The 20,194-nt window shown below is 48.7% G+C and overlaps 1 protein-coding gene across 1 annotated transcript in view; it reads left to right on the top strand.

Annotated features, from left to right (window-relative positions):
* ANGPT4 (angiopoietin 4) overlaps positions 1-20,194 on the top strand; it is a 56,970-nt gene that overhangs the window by 33,650 nt on the left and 3,126 nt on the right. Inside the window, exons 2-7 of the mRNA XM_007934505.1 lie at positions 4,116-4,271; positions 6,047-6,168; positions 7,979-8,211; positions 12,152-12,267; positions 14,318-14,419; positions 16,056-16,222. Coding sequence (XP_007932696.1) covers positions 4,116-4,271; positions 6,047-6,168; positions 7,979-8,211; positions 12,152-12,267; positions 14,318-14,419; positions 16,056-16,222 — 896 coding nt within the window. The remainder of the gene's footprint in view (positions 1-4,115; positions 4,272-6,046; positions 6,169-7,978; positions 8,212-12,151; positions 12,268-14,317; positions 14,420-16,055; positions 16,223-20,194) is intronic.

The raw sequence follows: 20,194 nt of genomic DNA on the forward strand, positions 1-20,194 counted from the left end.
TTCTCTTTGGTACAGTGAGTCTGTGTATTCCTTCCATCTTGTTTTGATGCTTCCTGCATTGTTCAATATTTGCCCATAGAATCCTTTGATACTGAAACTCAAGGCTTAAATTTATTCTTCAGTTCTTTCAGCTTAAGAAATGCCAAGCATGTTCTTCTCTTTTCATTTTCTAACTCCAGATTTTTGCACATTTCATTATAATACTTTATTTACACTTTGTCTCTCTAACTGCCCTTTGAAATATTCTGTTTAGAAATTTACTTCATAATTTTTTCATTCTCTTTAGCTACCCCATGTTGAAGAGCAAGTTTCAGAGTCTCTTCTGACGTCCATTTTGGTCTTTTCTTTCCTGTCTTTTTAATGACCTTTTGCTTTCTTCATGTACAATGTTCTCTATGTCATCTCACAACTCATCTGGTCTCCAGTCATAGGTGTTCAACACACCAAGTCTGCTCTTCAGATGGTCTCTAAATTCAGGTGGGATATACTCAAGGTTGTATTTTGGCTTTCATGGACTTGTTTTCATTTTTTTCTATTTAGACTTGCATATGAGCAACTGATGGTCTGTTCCACAGTCAGCCTTTGGCCTTGTTCTGACTGATGAGATTGAGCTTCTCTATTATGTCTTTCCACAGATATAGTCAATTTGATTCCTGTGTATTCCATCTAGTTATGTCCATGTGTATAGACGCCATTTATGTTGTTGAAGAAAGATATTTGCAAAGAATAAGTTGTTGGTCTTGCAAAATTCTATCATGCCATCTCTGGCATCATTTCTATCACCAAGGCCATATTTTCCAACTACCAATGCTTATCCTTTGTTTCCAACTATCACATTCTAATCACCAGTAGTTATTAATGCATCTTGATTGCATGTTTGGTCAATTTCAGAAGCTGGTAAAAATCTTCAATTTCTTCATCTTTGACTGGTGTGTAAATTTGAATAATAGTAGTATTAACTGGTCTTCCTTGAAGACATATGGATATTATCCTGTCACTGATAGCATTGTACTTCAAATAGTTCTTGAAATATTCTTGTCAATAATGAATGTGATGCCATTCCTCTTCAATTTGTCATTCCTGGCTAGTAGATCATATTATTGTCCAACTCAAAATGGCCACTAACAGTCCATTGCAGCTCACTAATGCCTAGGAATCAATCTTTATACATTCCATTTCATTTTGTACAACTTCCAATTTTCCTAGTGTCATACTTTGTACATTCCATGTTCCAATTAGTGATGAATGTCTGCAATCTTTCTTCTCATTTTGAGTTGTGCCACATCAGCAAATGAGGGCCCTAAATGCTTTATTCCATCCATGTCATTAAGGTCACCTCTACTTTGAGAAGGTAGCTCTTCCTCAGTCATATTTTCAATGTCTCCCAACCTGAGGGGCTCTGAGGGTCACTATATCAACAATGTTTCACTACCATTCATAAGGTTTTCAGTGGCTAATTTTTTCAGGAGTGGACCACCTCTTCTTTCTTCCTAATCAATCTTAGTCTGGAAGCTCCACTGAAACCTTTCCACCCTGGGTGACCCTGCTGGTATTCGAAATACTTGTGGCATAGCTTCCAGCCTCACAGCAACACACAAGCCACCACAGTACTACAAACCGACAGACGAGTGGTGGATAAGTTCCCAGACTCCCTAAATTCTCACCACCAACCGTGTAGCCCCCATTAAGGACTTCTGGCCTAAGAAGAAAATGTACAGAGACAAGGGCCTAGGATTGGGTGATGGGAGCCCCCTGACATGTATGAATTAGTAAAGAAGGAGTTAGAGAAGGAGTGACACAGGGTAGGAGGAAAACCAGGAGGGTATAATGTCTGGGAAGTGCTTCCAGAAGGAGGGAGTGGACATTGGTTGACTGTTGCTGAGATGTTGAGTAAGATATGGACACCGAAGTGAGTTTGATGTCAAAGAGGACCATAACAAGGCAGGTTAATGAGTGGGGGGGACTCCATGGAATTGGAGGAATGTGACTGGGGAGTGCACAGGATTCAACTTCATGGATGATATTATTTTATGGAGAGCAGTAAGTGTGTGTATTTTCATTATGTTATTCTTTATTTATTTTTGCATGTGTGAAGTATACCATAATGAAATTGTAATGTCAAAAAAAAAAAAAAGATGAGGAGAGAGATAGAGGGGAGAAAATTGAAACAACTTGTTCAAGAAGTTTTGTTGTTGAGCAGAGCAAAGAAATTGAGGTAGCAACCAGAGGGTGTTGTGAGGTCAAGGGTTTTTTGTTTTGTTTTCAATTATAAGATGGGAGCTGTTAGAGCATGTTTGTGGGGGAAGTGATGATGTGGGGAGGGGGCAAGGAGAAAGGAGCCAAAGTGACCAAATCCCGGAGAGCCTCTGCATGTTCATCTCTGGTCCTCAGTTTCCTCTGTGATCACTACACTTGGTTCTCATACTTGAGGCACATCAGAATCTCCTAAAGGACTTGTTTAAACAGATTACTGGGCACCACCCCAGGGTGTCTGTCTGATCCAGGAGATCTGGAATGGGACCTGAAAATGTGCATTTCTAACAAGTTGCCAGGTGATGCTATCCAGGGGTCACACTTTGAGAGCTGCTGCTGTGGTGGCATAGTGCCTAAGGCATTTGACTGCTAACCAGAAAGCTGGAGGTTCAAACCCACCAGCCACTCCTCAGAAGGAAGACTGGGCAATCTACTTCTTAGAGATACCACCTCAGAAACCCAAGGAGGGCTCACGAGGAGTCAACAGTGAGTTCTGTTTGTTTTTTTTATTTTTTTGCTCTAATCAATACCAGTCCCCCCTCCTCACATGCACCCCCTCCTGAATTTGACCTTTCCCTGCAATAATAGAACGTGATTCTTCAAAAGCAGTCCAGGGAAGGGAGCTGGCAGTTGAGATGGAGGAGGAGGAAAAGATAAAGGAGAAAGTGGTCTGAGCCCAGCTCCTCACCTTTTATCATTCTAAGCCTGCTCCCCCCTGGTCACTACCTCTCCTTGGGGTGCACTAGTAGTCCTCCCAGGGGCCCTGGAAGCTGTCCTATCTGGCCTCCTGGAGACTGAGTGGAGGCAGAGGGAAGGAGCCTACTGGGGGTGGTGGGGTGAAAACCCAGCACATGTGGAGATTGAGAATGAGGAGCAGCCCTCTGCAATGAGCCCTGAGAACACTCAGTTCCACCTTCACAACTTAATCCTGACCAACTTCTGCTTTTCGGAAAGAATGCAGCTCTGTCAAAGAGATGAACACTAGTGTATCAGATCCCAGAACATCACAGCTGGGAGAAAGAACCTTGGAGGCTGATGGGCCCAACCCCATGAGCCAGATGGAGAAGCTTGGAGCAAGAAAACAGAAAGTACACCTCAGTGGACAAACCTACAAACTCTTGTATAGGGTAAAGAAGTGTGTCCCTGCTGGCTGGCTCAGCCCTAGGAAGCTGGGCAGAGGCCATGACACTGGGGACTGTGCTCTAACCCTTGCTGCTCCCCATTTTCCATCAATTCATTGAATAAATACTTGAGCACCTACTATGCACCAAGTATTGTGCTAGACACAGATATAAAGTGTAGAACATGACCAAATCTCTAGCTTCATGGAATTGATCTTCTAGAGGGTGAGAAGAACCGTAGAGAAATACAAAGTCAAGGAGTGAGAAGTAGTGTGAAGAGACCTGGAATGACATGACATGGAATGATATGAGAGAGTGAGTCATGCTTGATGTGTTGGATGAATCTCATAGAGGCCAATGTAGGCAGTAGAGTAGGCAAGGGAGATTGAGGAGGAAATCAGGGTAGTAGTGAAGCCAGGCCTTGGAGGAACCTGCAGCCACGGTGAGGACTTTGGCTTTTCCCATGAGTAAGATGGGAACCCTGGGAAAGGTTTGAACAAAGGAAAGATATTACCTGACTTAGGTTAACAAGATCCTTCTGACTGCCAAAAGGAGGATAGGCTGTATGAGGGGCAGAGAGGCCAAAGAAGAGGCTGCTGGAATAGGCCGGGTGAGAGGCCAGGTGAGAGGTAATGGTGGCCTATGCCCTGCTGGTTCTATCCACTTCCATGGAGGCATGTGGAAGGGGCAGAAGCCTTCCCCAGCCCGTGCCCATGACCCCAGCCCATGGTCTCCCCACAGCTAGAGAGGTACATCCAGATGAACTTGAGGTCCGAGCTGGCACAGGCCCAGCAGCACATGGTCCAGAATCAGACAGCCACCATGCTTGAGCTGGGCACCAGCCTCTTGAACCAGACTACCGCCCAGACCCGCAAGCTGACCGACGTGGAGGCTCAGGTACAGAGGGAGCAGTGGGCAGGTGGGTGTGCACTGTGGGAGGCCAGGCCAGCTCACAGCCCAAGACTCAGCCCCATCACCTTGCTCTGACCATGTCCCTGGGGAGGTCAGGGCCCATAGGCCCCTCAGCTCCCTGCCTGATGATTCTATACAAAGCTTCTCCCCCAGGCTGTGAGCCCCAGGGGATAGACACTGGGTGTGGCTTTTCTGCCTCTGTGACTCCAGTGCCCAGCACCGTGCCTGGTATAAAGTAAATACTCAGTAAGTCTCCATTCCATTAATTCTACACACAACCCAGGCCTCTCTCCAGACAAAGCCAACTTCTGCTATTGGTCCCTTCACCTTTCCACATGGCCCAGCAGGCCACAGTACAGAGTCCCAGGCACGAGGCCTTCCTTGTCTGTTTCCAAAATATTTACTGAGCACCTACTTAGAGCATTGGTTCTGTGCTGGGCATGAAGGGATACATGGAGATGGGGGCAGCAGCCCACTTCCCCACCCTCAGGGGCTCACAGTAAACTGGGAAAGGTGGACAATTAACAAGTCATTAGACTTCAGTGAAGGAACCCTGGTGGAACAACAGTTAAGCTTTCAGCTGCTAACCAAAAGGTGGGTGGTTTGAATCCCCCCAGTGGCTCTGCAGGATGAAGACCTGGCAATCTTCCCCCATAAAGATTACAGCCTAGAAAACCCTATGGGGCAGTTCCACCCTGTCACAGGGGGTCGCTGTTACTCAAAATTGACTCAACAGCACCTAACACAACAAAACAGTGGGAAAAAGGGAGGAAGGGAGAGAGGGAACTCATGAGTAAATGGGAGGGCTGGGCAGTGAATAGATGAACAAACACATGGCAAGTAGGCACATCTTTACTGAGCCCTGACTATGGACCAGGCATTGTTGGAGATGCCTGGGTCTACTGTTTATTGCATAAAGAACATGAACACTATCAAGTATGTAACATGGTGGATGATGCTAGTATGAAGGAGAAAAAAAGATTGGGAGAGAGAGAGATGGACAGAGTGTGTTGGGAGCGGTGGGACGGTGAGGCTTCCACTTTTAGACAGCATGGTCAGGAAGACATCACCAAGAAGGGAGGATTGGCGCCAGGCTGGAGGCAGACTGTTTCACATGGGGAGAAGAGCACAGTGCAAAAGCCCGGAGGTAGGACCATGCTGTCAGGCTCTAGGGACACAGAGGAGGCCAGCATGGCTGCAGAAAGTGCAGGGGAGAGTGGTGGGCGATGACTCGGATCACAGAGCCTTGCAGGCTATAGTGAGGGCTGGACCTTTGCCACTGCTAGGGATGAGAGCCACAGAAGGATTCTGAGCAGAGGAGGGATGTTTTTAAAGGGTACCCCCAGGCTGCTGAGTAGGGAATGGACTGTAAGGGGTCAGGGTGGGAGCAGGGAGCCCTGTGAGGAGGCTGGCACAGAACAACAGGGCCATGGTGGGAGCCGTGTAGGGGAAAGATATGGTCAGATACCCACAGGGAAGGTGGAGCTGACTGGACTGAAGGATTGGATGGGGAAGCCTGAGCAGCAGGAGAAATGGAGACAAGGAAGACATGGTTTAGGGAACAGACCATAAGGTCAGTTAGGGCCTGCAAGTCAGTGAATGAATGCATGCATGAATGACCACAGGAACTGATGATCGGGTGGGGGAAAGAGGTCATTCAGTTTCTGGAATGGCAGGGCCCATGGGCAGGTGGGCTGCTGCTGTGGGCAGAGCTCCTATCAGGCTTATGTGGCCCCCATCGCCCCTGGTTGCTGGACCAGGTCCTGAACCAGACATCGCGCATGGAGATCCAGCTGCTGGAGACCTCACTGTCCACCAACAAGCTGGAGAAGCAACTGCTGCTGCAGGGCCATGAGCTCCACCGGCTGCAGGGCCGCAACAGGTAGGCAACTGGCACAGAGCAGGACAGGGGCCGGGGCTGGGACTGAGGTTAGAGGCCAGGATTAGGGACAACACTTGGGCTGGGGTCTGGGGCAAGGGCTGGGGCTGGGTCTATGGGCCTAGATTAGGACTGAGACAAGGGAACAATTAGGGGACTAGAGCTTTACCTAGAAATGGGGACTAGGGCTGGGATAAGGATAAGACCAAAGACTGAAGCTGGGAATGAAGATGGGTACCGGGCCGGGTTGGGGCTAGGGTCAGGTGGCCACAAGGGCTGGGTCTCCCACATTGTGGGGAGATGGGGAACAGGTAGCCACAAGTCCTGGGTCTCCTGCATTGGGTGGGGATGGGGGACAGGTGGCCCCAAGGCCCAAGTCTCCTATGTTGGGTGGGGAATGTAGGGCAGCCATTTTCCTAGGGCTTAGGACACCCTGCTCCTTTGATTCTTTCTTACTTTTTGTAACAGCTTGATTGAGATATAATTCACATGTCATACAATTCACCTTGTAAATTTTAATTTAATGTGCTTATTTGTAAATAAACAAATCTGCTCCCATCCACCTTGTTCCCAGCCCAGAAGCAAGGGCCCTGACCAGTTTCTCATCTGCAGGACCAGAGAGGGTGTCTGCATTTATGAGCCAATGTGCATGGGAGGAACACCCTTTAAATTACAAAGAAAAAAATAGTCACAGGTTATAGATAAGGCAGAGAAATCCGACATCGGAAGCTGATTTCATCTCAGCTTCAAGCTGAGTAGAGAAAATACTGCCAAGGTCAGGCTACTGAAGGGGACAAAACCCACACAGTAAACGAGCCACTGGCCTGTCAACAGGACAGATGTTGTTCAATTCGTGCTGGGTCAGGAGAAGGCCATGAGGCTGGCTGGCTGCCTCTGATCTGGACACCGTTCATGACAGATTGTCCAGGTTGGAGGAAGGCAAGGACTGGGACACTTCCAATCACTCTGAATTGGTACCAGCCGCCTAGAAAGCAGCAAAGCTGACACCATCAACAAGCTCTTGGCGCATGGAGACGCCTTGATGTCTAGAACCCTAATGCGTCCAAATTCTCTCTTCCCGTGGCATAATTTGGGGTTCAGGGAAAATTCCTTCTACCCTGGTTTTCTTTACTTTCTTCATCTGGGGATCACGTCATTATAACTGGGCACCTACAGTAAAACCTGCAGAAGCTGGAGCTTGTGGAAGGTGGAAATGATCAGAGAAGGAAAGCTCAAATACTTTCTACTAACAGAGAGCAATAGGAAACATAGTCAAACCCTGTCAAAGGCAGAAAACTTTCGAGACCTGGAAAAATAAGATAGTACCATAGAATCCTGACTCTCACAGGTTTCACTCTAGTATAATGGTCTCCCTGCCACCCCAGTCCCTCAATCCAGGAACTCTCTTTTCTCCTCTCTCTGTGCCAAATATAGAAGTGCCTACTTTGGGCACAGGAGCTCTGGTGGCCTAGTGCCTAAGGCATTTAACTGCAGTTCAAACCCACCAGCCACTCCTCGGAAGGAAGACTGGGCAATCTACTTCCGTAGAAATACCGCCTCAGAAACTCAAGGAGAGGGTCGCTATGAGTCGAATCGACTCTATGGCAGTGAGTTTGGTTTGGTTTTTTGACTTTGGGCACGGACTGCCAAGCTGTGTGACCGTGGGCAGGGCGTTTTACCTCTCTGAGCTTCAGCGCCACTCTGTATCTCTGAGTCGCCCTGGGCCCAGGGGAAAGCGTATGGGTGTGAATGCCTGGCCGGAAGGCCAACTCATCGGCACGCGGGCTCACCCTTGTGCGCCCCTGCTCCACAGCGCACTGGAGTCACGGGTGCAGGCCCTAGAAATTCAACAACAGGCGGAGCTGGCCAACCTCCGCGGCGAGAAGGAGCGGCTGCAGCGCCTGCTGGGTCGCCAGAGCGGCGCCCTCGCTGGTCTCGAACGCAGCCTGCGCGCCGCCAGCAGCAACTCCAGTCTCCTGCAGCGCCAGCAGCGGCAGCTGCTGGAGTCGGTGCAGCGGCTGGTGCGCGTCGTCGCCCAGGGCCCGGGTGAGCGAGCTGGGTGCGCCTGGGTGTGGGGCACAGGGGTAATGAATGCAGTCCCTCTGTTCAACCGCGGCAGCGGGGGTCGGGGGGCCGAGGCTGGAACCCATTCTGAAAAGGCTTCACCCCCTCTGACCTCAGTCTCCCCACCAGTTAAATAGAAATAACAACAGAACAATGATAATGGCGACAGCAACAAGAGCCAATCGAGACGCCGCACCCATCGCCCCTCCTCCTTTCCCTCATGCCAAGGGTGACCTTGGACATGCCCCTGTCCCTCTCTGGGCTTCAGTTTCCCCATCTGTTTAAGGGAGGTGATGATTATAACGAAGACAACACGGATTCAGACTGACAGGTTTGGGTTCCTGTATCCACCCCGCCACCCCCCTTACTTGGATTCTCCCATACCTCTCCCTGGATCTCGTTTCTCTCCCTATAGAATCAGGAGCTTGACCTCAGTGCTTCCCAAGGGCTTCTCCCACCCTAATGCCCCCAGCCCTGCACCTAGAGAGCCAAGCCAAGTGGAGGTGCAGAGGTGCCAGTATCCCTGGCTTCTGAGATCGGAGAAGGCTGCCTGGGCCAACTCCCCAGCTCTCTGATTCCTTCTAATGGGACCCACTTGGGATGGGATGGGCAAGGCATTCTCGAGTCCAACTTCAATTATTAAGTCAACATTTACTGAGCACTCGCTGTGTGCCAGCCCTGGTGCTGGGTGCTAGGATACGGCAGTAAACAGGACAGCTGCGGCTCCTATCTCTTGCAAAAAATACTGTGTCTGTGGTTCTTGAAGGAAGCAGAAGGATATGCATGTGTGTTGAGTGCCTACTGTGTGTCAGACACTCTGCTAGTAGCGTTCCTGAAGTTTCCGGACCCTGGAAGGCTTAAAGGCTGTGCTTGGGATAAGAGAAGATTTTAACCTGAGGGCCCTGAGGAGCCAGCAGGGGCTTTGAACAGAATGAGATTGTCTTTTAGGAAGTTCAGTTAGGAACTAGAGTGGAGAATGACTTTTGTGTGAGAGAAAGATCGACGAAGTGGTTCCTACTGCTATTGGATCTCCATAGAAAATCTTCAAGGTACAAAGGAGTTGGGCAATAGTGGTGGGATTCCAGGAGGTGTAGCAGGCAGGGACTAGGGGCAGAGGACCCTGCATGGCTCCCCATGGCCCATGGCCCTACTGAGTAGGAGCTTGAGGCCCAAGGAAGCCACGAGTGGACTGAAGGTGCATGCCTTCCAACCCACAAGATGTGGAGTGACCCTAACCCATTACCAACTTATGCAAAGCCCTGGCAGTGAGGCAGCTGAGATGAATCCCATGTGTACATTTCTGTAGCTCAGCCCAAGGCACTAGGCTTGGGCCCAGCACCCCTCCCACGGGCTCGCCACTAGCCCAGTCTCCAGCTACCGCTGATTATCTGCTTAGCAGGCTGAGTGGGAGGCTGTGTCAGGCACCTCGCGTTGGCCACCTTTTGCACAAGTGCCCCATCCACCTGCCCCACTGTCGCCAGAGAAGAATGCTAGGGGATAGTTTCTCCCTCTTGTATAAATGGGAGCTCTGGTGGTATAGTGCCTAAGGCATTTGACTGCTAACCAGAAGGCTGGTGGGAACCACCAGCCAGTCCTCAGAAGGAAGATAGGGCAATCTACTTCCGTAGAGATACCACCTCGGAAACCCAAGAAGTGGTCACTATGAGTCGGAAGCACTGAGTTTGGTTTTAGTTTCTTGTCTAAATAGAGAAACTGAAGCAGAAGGCTAGGCCCAGGTGTGCAGTAGAGGGTGGACAGAGAGGGCTGCGGGAACTGGCACCCTTGAAGCCTAGCAGGAAATTAGCACTACTTCTTTGTAGCAGTTCATCCTGGGCAGGTAAGGGCTGGCAAGAGACTGAGAAGAGCTTCAAGGCTCTCCCTTTAGGGAGTTTGGTTCAGGCAAGGCTAGAAGGACAGGGGCACAGGTGGCAAAGACCACCCCATGCACAGCATAAGAAGCAGCATTCATGAGTGTTGTCTGTGTACCCAGCCTTATTTAGGCCCAGCAATGGCCCCAGGGGAGGCATATAGTAGGAGGGTCATTGGCTTTGCAGCCAGAGAAGTCTTGGCTCTTCTTTACTATCATTGGGACTTTGCACAAGTCATTTAACTTCTCAGAGACTCAACTGACCTTATCCATAAAATGGGAATAATAACGGTACCTACTTCACAGACGATCAGATGTGTTCCTGCAAGTGAAGGGGCTCAACACAGTGCCATGGGCCAAAAGGGGGAAAAGCTGGTGCAAGTTACTAGCCCAGAGGTCCTAAAAGGGCCCATCCCCAGGTCCAACTATGTTGCATGTCAATACCAGTCCATCCTTACTGCTGTGCTCCCAAAAAATATTCTCTGGATCCAAACAGCCTCTGACAGTGCCTGGCACCTTAAGAAACACTACAATACATGGCTGGCATTTCATTTTTATTGTTATTGCTGTTATCGATATCATTGCTGACAAAGGGAGGTAAACAGTGGACGGAGCTTTGGGAAATGTGGCTGGAATCTGAGGCCAACTCCCAGCTCCAGCCTTGCCTCACTGTGTACACGTGGGCCCCTCCCTGCTCACTTTGGAGCCTGCACCTTCCCCATGCTTGTCCAGACTGTAATTCCTCATGGACTGTGTGGAGCTAGGAGGGGGTTGGGGGAGGCCCTGGGGACCTCTGCCCAGGAAATGTTTATGTATGGGCTGGGATGGATTTGGGGACCTCAGTTACTTCGTTTGTGATAAGAGACTAAGGGGCCCCTTCCTGTGGGATTCCCCAGCTCCAAGATCCAAGAGCCAGGCCAAACAGGAAGTCCTACCCCCCCCATAGCTTCCTGGTTCCTTATTGGTGGTAATACCTATCCATCTAGCTCCTTAGCCCCACCTACCTAGAGATATGATTCTGGTGGAATCTCAGCCCAAACCTCTAGTTGGATCCACTCAAGGGCTCAGAGAGGGCATTTTTATTCTCCACAGTTTGTCTACAGTCGCTTTTCCCGCACCAGATCTGAAGACCCCAGGGTCTTAGTGAGTCTCAGTCCTAAAATTTAACTCTTCTGATCTCATCTGGGAAGGCACACAGGCCCTTTATTTAAGGCTTGTTTTCAGCTCCCAGGATGGGCAGAATAAGGGGCCCACTCCCAGAGCTGGAGGGGATCTAGCTGGAGGGGTGGCTACAGAGGGGAACCCTGGGCCTCCCAACTAAAGGACCTCCAAAGTCAGATCCTCCACAAGACCTGGGGAGAGGGAAGGCTCTGTCCCACCTGGCTGTGTGCCGTAGGGCCTGTCACCTCACTCTCAAGCCTGTTTCCTCATCTGTGCCATGGGGAAGTACCTCATTGGCATGCGGGCCCCAACTGCCCTCTGCCAGAACACCTTAGCAGCCTCCTCCCTGGTATCCCTGATTTGGGTCTCATCCCCTCCAGTGCTGACTCCATACTCTGGCCACAGTGATCTTCCTCAGACAACAGGTCTGAAGTCATCAGCCTGGCATTTGAGGCTGGCCCGGCCTCTGCTTAACTGTCAGCTTCATCTCTCTTCTCTTCATTCCTCGCCCTCTCTGTTCCAGCCTCGCTCTAATCCTCTCAGGCACATCAAACAGCCAGGGTTCTCCCAGGCCTTAGCTCTGCTCTCATGGTGTGCCTCAGTGCCCCTCCCTGCACCCTATCTGTAAGACACATAGGACCTTCTCCATCTTGGAGCCTTTGCATGTGCTATTCCCTGTGCCTGGAACACCCTCCCCCTCTCCACCTAGCCAACTCCTGCTCATTGTCCAGGTCCCAGGCCAGTGTCACCTCCTCCAGGAAGCCTTCCCAGATTGGATTCCTCTCCATGTCCCCACTACCTCCCCAGCCTAGACCCTGGCACGGAGCAGGCAGGAGTGTCCTCCTGGTCCCTATCCCTAGCTCCTCAATGGCCTTTTGCTTTGTCCCATGGCAGCCTCCATGAAGGCAGCAGAGCAGGTGTTCCAGGACTGTGCAGAGATCCAGCGCTTCGGGGCCAATGTCAGTGGCACTTACACCATCCACGTGGCCAATGTGATGGAGGCCAAAAAGGTTAGGGGTCTCCCTGGGGGCTGAGGCCATGAGAAGGTGCTGAGCCAAGGGCTTGCCAGACAGACTTCCACCCTCCAACAGCTTTAGGCATTGCCCATCACCTGAGGTACCAGAGAAGGTAGACATGGTCACTGCCTTCTGGACTCCCCACTGAGTCAGGGTTCAGATCATGAGGTTAAGCAAAAGGTCCCAATGTTGGAAGTTCATCCTTCTCTTTGCTTCTCCAGAAATGCTTTCAGGTGGAATATGTTCTACGTTGGTTAAGGTGATGCTAGCTGATGTAACAAACAGACAATGAAATTTCAGACTCTGAAATTTCAGGGCCTTAACACAAGATTATACAAAGACATTCACATATTCACATAAAAATAGGGGCTCTGCTCTATATGGGAAATTAGGGTACAGGACAGGTAGAGGTGCCACCATCTTTAATGACTCATTCCCAAGAGTGCCCTGAATTTCAAGGTCAAGTCATGAGATGGAGGACAGAGGGAGCCTGTGGAAGGTCAGCAGGCGCAGAAGCAGAAGAGTGTGAGGGACAATTAGCCAGTCTTCCGCCTCCATACACCCCTATTCAGTTTCCTTCCAGTGCTCCTGATTAGCCAGAGAATCTGCTCAGTTTGGTTCTAGCTTATCTCCTTCTCACATGCCTGCTGAACTCCCCTTTAACAAAGAGGGATCAGCCTACAATTTCAAGCTAGAATTTCATAGCATTATTGTTTTCATTGTATTCATTTTTACATTTTTCCAAATAAAGGCAAGTGTTATTAGTTTTTCATTTATAGTACTAACATGCTTTCCTTTTAAAATACATTTTATTTATGTGAAAAAAAGGACACCATTTTTATAGTAAATATGTTATGTTAAATTAAGTAAATTAGCTACTGTGGAATTTAGATAGGTGTGAGTGAATGAAAATTGAGGAACACTGATAGAAAGGAAAGAGTTGGACTAGGAAACAAGACACCCAGGCTCAAGTTTCAGCTTTGCCCTGGGGACTTGAGCCAGTCCTTTCCTCTGTCTGGGCCTCAGTTTCCCTTACTGCACCCTCTGAGACCCCCACAACAGATGCCACTTGTCTTTCCTCTCCCAGATCAGGCTTTTTCCATCCCAGAGCCTCCAATCCTGCTTTCCATTCCACTGGAAATGCCCTTTGCAGTCATCTCTACCTGATAGGCACATCATCATCTAAGGCCCGGTTCTAGTGCCACCTCCTCTGGGGAGGCTTCCAGGGTTATCCAATGACACTTTCTAAGAGACTCTCCCTGTAACCACTCAAATGTTCATTCATGATCCATGATCTGCTGCCTGTCATAGTCCCCCACCTCCAAACCTAACCAGCCCCATATATTGATTTGTCTCTGATTTGTCCAGTACAAGGCCAGACCCCATGTCTGGGCTCACTGAATATGAACTGAACTGATTGGAAAAATAATATGTGGACATAGACTAGACGGGAAGATTTAATTGTGGTGAATGGTGAGCTCTTTGAAGGAACTTTGTCTTACTCGTATTCCCAGTGCTTGAACAGAGCCTGGCACATAGTAGGTGCTCAGAAAATATTTGTGCTGTGAATAATCGTAGGGATAGCATTTCCTGAGTCCACACTGTGCACTAAGCACTTTCCATCTATCACTTAATCCTTATAGCAGTCTGTAATAATAGCAAGTGAGAAGATTTCATTTACTGAGTGCCTAGTATGTGCCAGGCTCTGTTCTAAACACTTTACATGATTCATCTCATTTATTTCTTCCAATAACCTTAGGTTACAGATGAGAAACTGGGGCATAAAGAGGTTAAGGTATTAACAGCCCCATTCTGCAAATGAGGAAAGAGAGACTCAGGGAAGGCATCACTAGACAGTCACTTTAGAAAAATTACAACCGTGGATGGAATTACAACCTGGCTCTTTCTGATGCCCTTGACCACCAGGCTCACCTATTACCCTATAAGGCTTCATCAGTCAGCTCACACTTTGCCAGCCCACCCCTGGCTGCTAGCTGCCTCCACAGGCTTCCAGCTCCCCCACATCCACTCCTGTCCCTTCCAGGTGTTCTGTGACATGGAGGCCAGTGGAGGCGGGTGGACCCTCATCCAACGCCGTGAGAATGGCAGTGTGAATTTCCAGCGGAACTGGAAGGACTACAGACAGGTAAAGCTGTTGCCCTGGGGAGGGGCTTTTCAGCCTGAAACCTGGGGCAGGGGTGGGTCGTGGGTAGGGGACTGGTTTGCCCTCACCCCTTCCCAGAAACAATCAGCCCACCACAGCCAGACACTCTCCAAAAGGCTTGCCTCCCACATATTTGTCTCTAGGAACTCCTTACCTAAATTTGAACCCCCTTTTCGAAAGTTCTGACATGCTTTAAGAGTAAAATTTTAACTTTATTTTTGTTTTAATTTTTGAAAAGATAATGCATATCCATTGCTAAAAAAAAAAAAAAAAAGTTTAGGAAGTTCAGCAGAAAAGTAAATCTCCCCTGCCCACCTCTGGCTACATTGATTAAATGAATTTTCTTGTCTCTGCACATATTCATGACTATATCTGCAGGAGAGATGCTTTCATTGGGGAATTACTGGCTCAAACACTACATGCCCAGTTGTGTTCTAATTTTAATTATAGTTTGAATAAAGGATTTTTTGGCAAGCTGACTTAAAAGCCTTTTAAAGTTTTCAAAAGAAATAGAAAAAGAAGCCCACAAGGAAATACAGCTATATTATTATGTGTGTATTGCTTGTTGTTTAGTTGATAAACATGGAAAAAATAATTCCAAATTAAGCTATGAGTGTTCTTAAACCAATTGAGTTCTAAACAATCAGTAAAATGGCAAAAATAAATAGGGTACTCAGATACAGAAATACACAGAAGAGTGCTGAATATTGGCCATTAGGCAAATCAGCGGCATAGCATGACTAAAATGGGGAGTGGGGGCTTGGGTGTGCTCTGTCCTTGGTGCTGAATCATTGTTTTCGACCAGGGTATTGGTTTCTGAAAAAAGGAGCCTTGGTGGTGCAGTGGTTAAGCCCGTAGCTACTAACCAATATGTTGGAAGTTTGAACCCACCAGCCGCTTTGCAGGGCACAGATGAGGCAGTCTGCTTCTATAAAGATTACAGCCTTGGAAACCCTCTAGGGTAGTTCTACTCTGTTCTCTAGGGTTGCTGTGAGTCAGAATCAATTCCATGACAAGATTTTTTTTCTTTTTATTGGTTTCTCATCACCTTTGGGTGTCTCCTACTGATACTCATAGAATTCTTACCTTTCTATTTCTATGTTGCTGAAATTTTCAGATGAATGCGCTGACACTGAACAAAGTTTTCTCTACCATTTATATAGCTTATTAAAATTTTTTCAAAAAAATTTTTTTTGAGGCTTAAGACATAACTCTTAAGTGTATGGCTCAGTGGAATTTTACATGTGTGTTCACCCATGTGACCACCATCAGATATGCACCCTGGAGAACCCCCCTGGGCCATCAATACCCCCAAAAAGATGGTCACTATTCTAACTTCTCTCACCATCGATTAGTTTTGCCTGTTCTTAAACTTTATAGAAATGTGATTTCAATTATTTTTAACAAAGCTTTACATTTACAAAAGCCTTAGTGTTTTTCCTCTAGGGGTTAGGAGCTCCCACCCTCAGGCCTGCCCACATTGTACTTATGAACTTGATCATTAGACAAAGTGGTTTTGGACAAATGGTCCCAGAGCCTGGCCCAGCCCAGCTCCACAGTCAGAGCTGTAGCCTCCCTCCCCAGACCTCAGCCCACCCCCGCCTTCTCCTCCTTGCAGGGCTTCGGCGACCCTGCCGGTGAACACTGGCTGGGCAATGAGGTGGTGCACCAGCTCACCAGCGGGGCGGCCTACTCTCTGCGCGTGGAGCTGCGAGATTGGGAAGGCAATGAGGCCTATGCCCAGTACGAGCATTTTCAGCTGGGCAGCGAGGGGCAGCTGTACAGGTGGGCTTGGGGCCCGGGCCAGGAGGAGGCCGCAGGCAGGCAGCTGGGTGGGTTGACCAGTGGGTTGCAGTCCTTGGGCTAGCAGCTACACAGTCTACACCAAAGGTCAGTCCCTGGGCGTCTCCCGTTCCTACCATCTGTCCCCCATTTGGACGCACGTCACGGGATCTGGAGGCAGTTGGTTAGCACTCAGCACATCCTAGATGCTGGGTGGGGTGGAGAAAATGTTGCTGACGCCATTCCAGGAGTGGGAAGGGGCCTTCCAAGCTCAGTTACCCCAAGGCAGTCATTTACAGATGCCCAGAAGGGGGAGGTGACTTGCCTAGCCTGACCTGGGGTGAGGTAAAAAGGTCCTTGGGCTGGGAGTCAGAGATCTGGGCTCATCCTGGCTTTGCTCCAGCTGCCTTTGTGACCTTGGGCAAGTCTACGTTCCAGTGTCTCTGCTTCTAGCTTTTCTTCTTCAATGGCAGGATGGGCTTAAATGTGAAGATATTGTAAACATCATCAAGGCTTCCAACCCTTCCTCAGCCTGGTGTGTTTAGGAAAAGGAATGAGCATTTATTGAGCACCTATTATGTTCTAGGCATATTATTCCAATTAATACTCCCAAGGTAGGCATTACTGTATCTACTTTAATAGTATGGAAACTGAGGCTAGGCTCTAGAGCTTAAGTCCCTCTTACAAGTTAAGTAGAGTCTGGATTTGAACTCAGGTCTCCTGCTGCCCAAACCCACAGCCTTTCCACTACATAATGTTGCTTCTCCGAACCTCAAGGATCTTTTTGTGTTTATTTGTTTTGTGACATTGAGTGCGCTTCCCACAATGTAACAGCTCTCTTCCCATTTCCTCCCTATGGTTTCCCTTGCCCTGTGTCCTTCTTTCCTATGCATTCCTGTCTTCTGAGCTATCTACTTACACACATGCTGCCCCTCTAATCTCTCACTGCTGATTGTTCTAAGGAGTGCACCGCCCTGGTGTAATTGTTCACCCTGTAGGCCTCTCTATTGTTTGGCTGGAAGTTAAGCCATGGCAGTAAGTTCAATTCCAGGCCCGAAAGGTGACTAGGGACCATTGTCTCAGGCATTTCACCAGTCTGTCAGACCAGTAAGCATGGCCTTTTTAATAATTTTGCATTTTGTTCCATATTCTTCTCCCACTCCATCTAGGATCTCCAATTTTGATCCTTTTTCAAGGATCTTGAAGATAAGCCTGGTCCTGGTGATCTTTGAACCAAGACAGAGCTGCTTTCGTAGACTCACACTCATGGGACCACAAAGAACCTCCAGTCATCTCGTTCCCCATATGCTGCTAGAATCCCCTCCCTGCCCAGTGATCACACACAGCCTGTGGACTGCCCCAACTGATGGGGAGACCAGTTCTTCCCCAGGAATCTCTGAATGACTCTCTGTCCCCTGCACCTTATGCCTAATTCCACCTCTGGGAGCTTCTCAGTGATGCACTCCCACCCCCTTCTCTTACTAAATACCCCCTGGTTCCTTCTCCTGTGTGGTTCTCACACCCCTTCTTAGGGACCCACCCTAATCAATAATGTCTCCCTTACAATGCAAAGCCCAAGCTGAATAAAACATCCCTGGGAGCTCTGGTGGCATAGTGCCTAAAGCATCTGACTGTTAACCAGAAGGCTGGCGATTCAAACCCCTAGCCACTCCATGGAAGGAAGATGGGGCAATGTACTTCCGTAGAGATTTACCACCTTGGAAACCCAGTAGAAGTCGCTATGAGTTAGAATCAACTCCATGTAGTCAGTTGGGTTTTTGGGTTTGGGTCTGTGTTAGGCAGGGTGGAGCTGGATGATCCCTTTTCCAACCAGTGAGCAGACATTTGTTTAAGCCACTTACTACCAAATCCTAGGTTTAATTTCTGACCCTAGATAGGATGGTCCTGTCTACCTGGGTGACTCTGAGAAAGGCTGTCCACCTTCTCATCTATAAAATGGGTATCCTAGACATGCCCATTTTATTCAGGATGTTATGTGATGCTTGAGTGAAATGGTATCTATAAATACATAGGGACCAGCACATAGTAAACACTCAGAAAATAATATTATAATTGCCATCCCCAGGGAAGCCCCTCACGCCCTTAGGTGGCCTCCTCTCTGTGAGTGGGAGCCAGGCCTGTCTTGTTCACCTATTCCCATGGTACATGGCAATCACATAAGAGGAAGCTAAGGGAACTTTTCAAGTCTTCCCTACACATGTAGCACTTAAACTCATCTCCCAAAACCAGTTCTTGGGCAGCAACTTCCATGGCCCAAGTCCAGGATGTGCAGTTTTTCTCAGGCAAAAGAAAATATCTCATTGAACTAAAGAACATGGGCCCTGGAGTCATACTGCATGCCTATAAATCCTGATTCCACCACTTACTGGCTTTGTGACCTTAGACAAGTTTCTTAACCTCTGTGTGCCTCAGTTTCCTTAGCTGTAAAATACAGTATCTGTGTCATAATTGATATAATGTGTGGTAAGGCAGTTAGCACATAGTAAGTATTAAATAAATGTTGGAGATATACAAGCATAATGTATGCAAACACAAAAACAACAGTTCTGCATATATATGTCATTTATGCCCATCTGTACAAACATATAGGAGCTCTAGTAGCATAGTGCCTAAGGCACTTGACTGCTAACCAGAAGGCTGGCTGTTCAAACCCACCAGCCACTCCTCAGAAGGAAGGTTGGGCAATCTACCTCCATAGTGATACTGCCTCAGAAACCCAAGGAGGGGTCTCTATGAGTCGAGTCCGACTCAATGGCTAATAACAACAACAACATACAAACATATAGCACTACCACCCCAAAAAAACCCATTGCTTTTGAGTTGATTCTGACTCACAGCAACCCTACAGGACAGGGTAGAACCACCCCATATGGTTCCCAATGCTGTAATCTTTACAGAAGCAGGCTACCACATCTTTCTCCTGCAGAGGAGATAGTGAGTTCAAATCACCAATCTTTGGGTTAGCAGCCAAGCACTTAACGACTGCACCACCAGGGCTCCTTATACAAACACATAGATGTGTTAAATTTGGAACCCCTTTCCATGTTGTCATCCAGGAATTTAATGTGCTGCCTCTGGCTTTTATCTGAGCTATGGAGAGTTCCCTGTCCATGGCTCCAGACTATTATGCCCAGCCCATAAAAGACCCTCTACAGAGCCCTAAATGATAATAATGGCATACTGAGCACTTGCACTGTGGCAGGCACAGGTTGGCGCTAATCACTGGGGAAGACTCAGAATGGGCCCCCCCAAAAGTTGTCCATAGCCCAGTGAAGTGTGTCTGGGGGTGGGTGTGCCCATAAGGCAATCCCATGCCCTCAGTGAGACAGGAGCTGCCTACAAAGAAAGCACAGGAGGCACCAGAGCCAGAGAAGGGCTTGTTCAATCAAAGGGGCCTCCCTGAAGGAGGTGATGCCTATAATGAGCGAGCATTCTCCAGGCAAAGAGAGGCTAGGAAGGGCCACCCAGGCAGAGGGAACGTTCTGAAAAAGCAACAGGGAGTTGACATCCAGTTGGGCCACAGACACCCCAGACCTGAGCAAGGTCAACAGGGATGCTGGGACCCCAGGAAGAGTTCCCCCTGATTCAGGAAAAGCCTGGAAGGCTGAGGCTGGAGATTATGGAAACTGCAAGGGGGCCTGGAAACTGCCAGAGGAGAGTCAGGGGCAGAGTGACAGAACAGATGCTGGCCTCTCGGCTCCCACCCCACAGGGCAAAGCAGAAGGGGAGGTGGGGAGGATCCCCTCGGGAAGCCCAGGGCTGGGCAGTGTGGGCAGTCAGCAGCTAAGTAATGGGAGTCAGGGTAGGGCCGCTCCCTTTTTGGTCAGATGAAGTAATGGGGTCTTCTGGAGCCAGGCTAGGAGCACGCAAAAGCCTGCAGAGAAGATGGCCAGCAGGATTGGGTGGAGGGAGGAAGACACAGATAACACACAGGTACACACAAACACCATGTAC

The sequence above is a fragment of the Orycteropus afer genome, unplaced genomic scaffold (genome assembly GCF_000298275.1).
Source record: "Orycteropus afer afer isolate SDZICR_OR568_19922 unplaced genomic scaffold, OryAfe1.0 scaffold00020, whole genome shotgun sequence".
NCBI lineage: Eukaryota > Metazoa > Chordata > Mammalia > Tubulidentata > Orycteropodidae > Orycteropus > Orycteropus afer.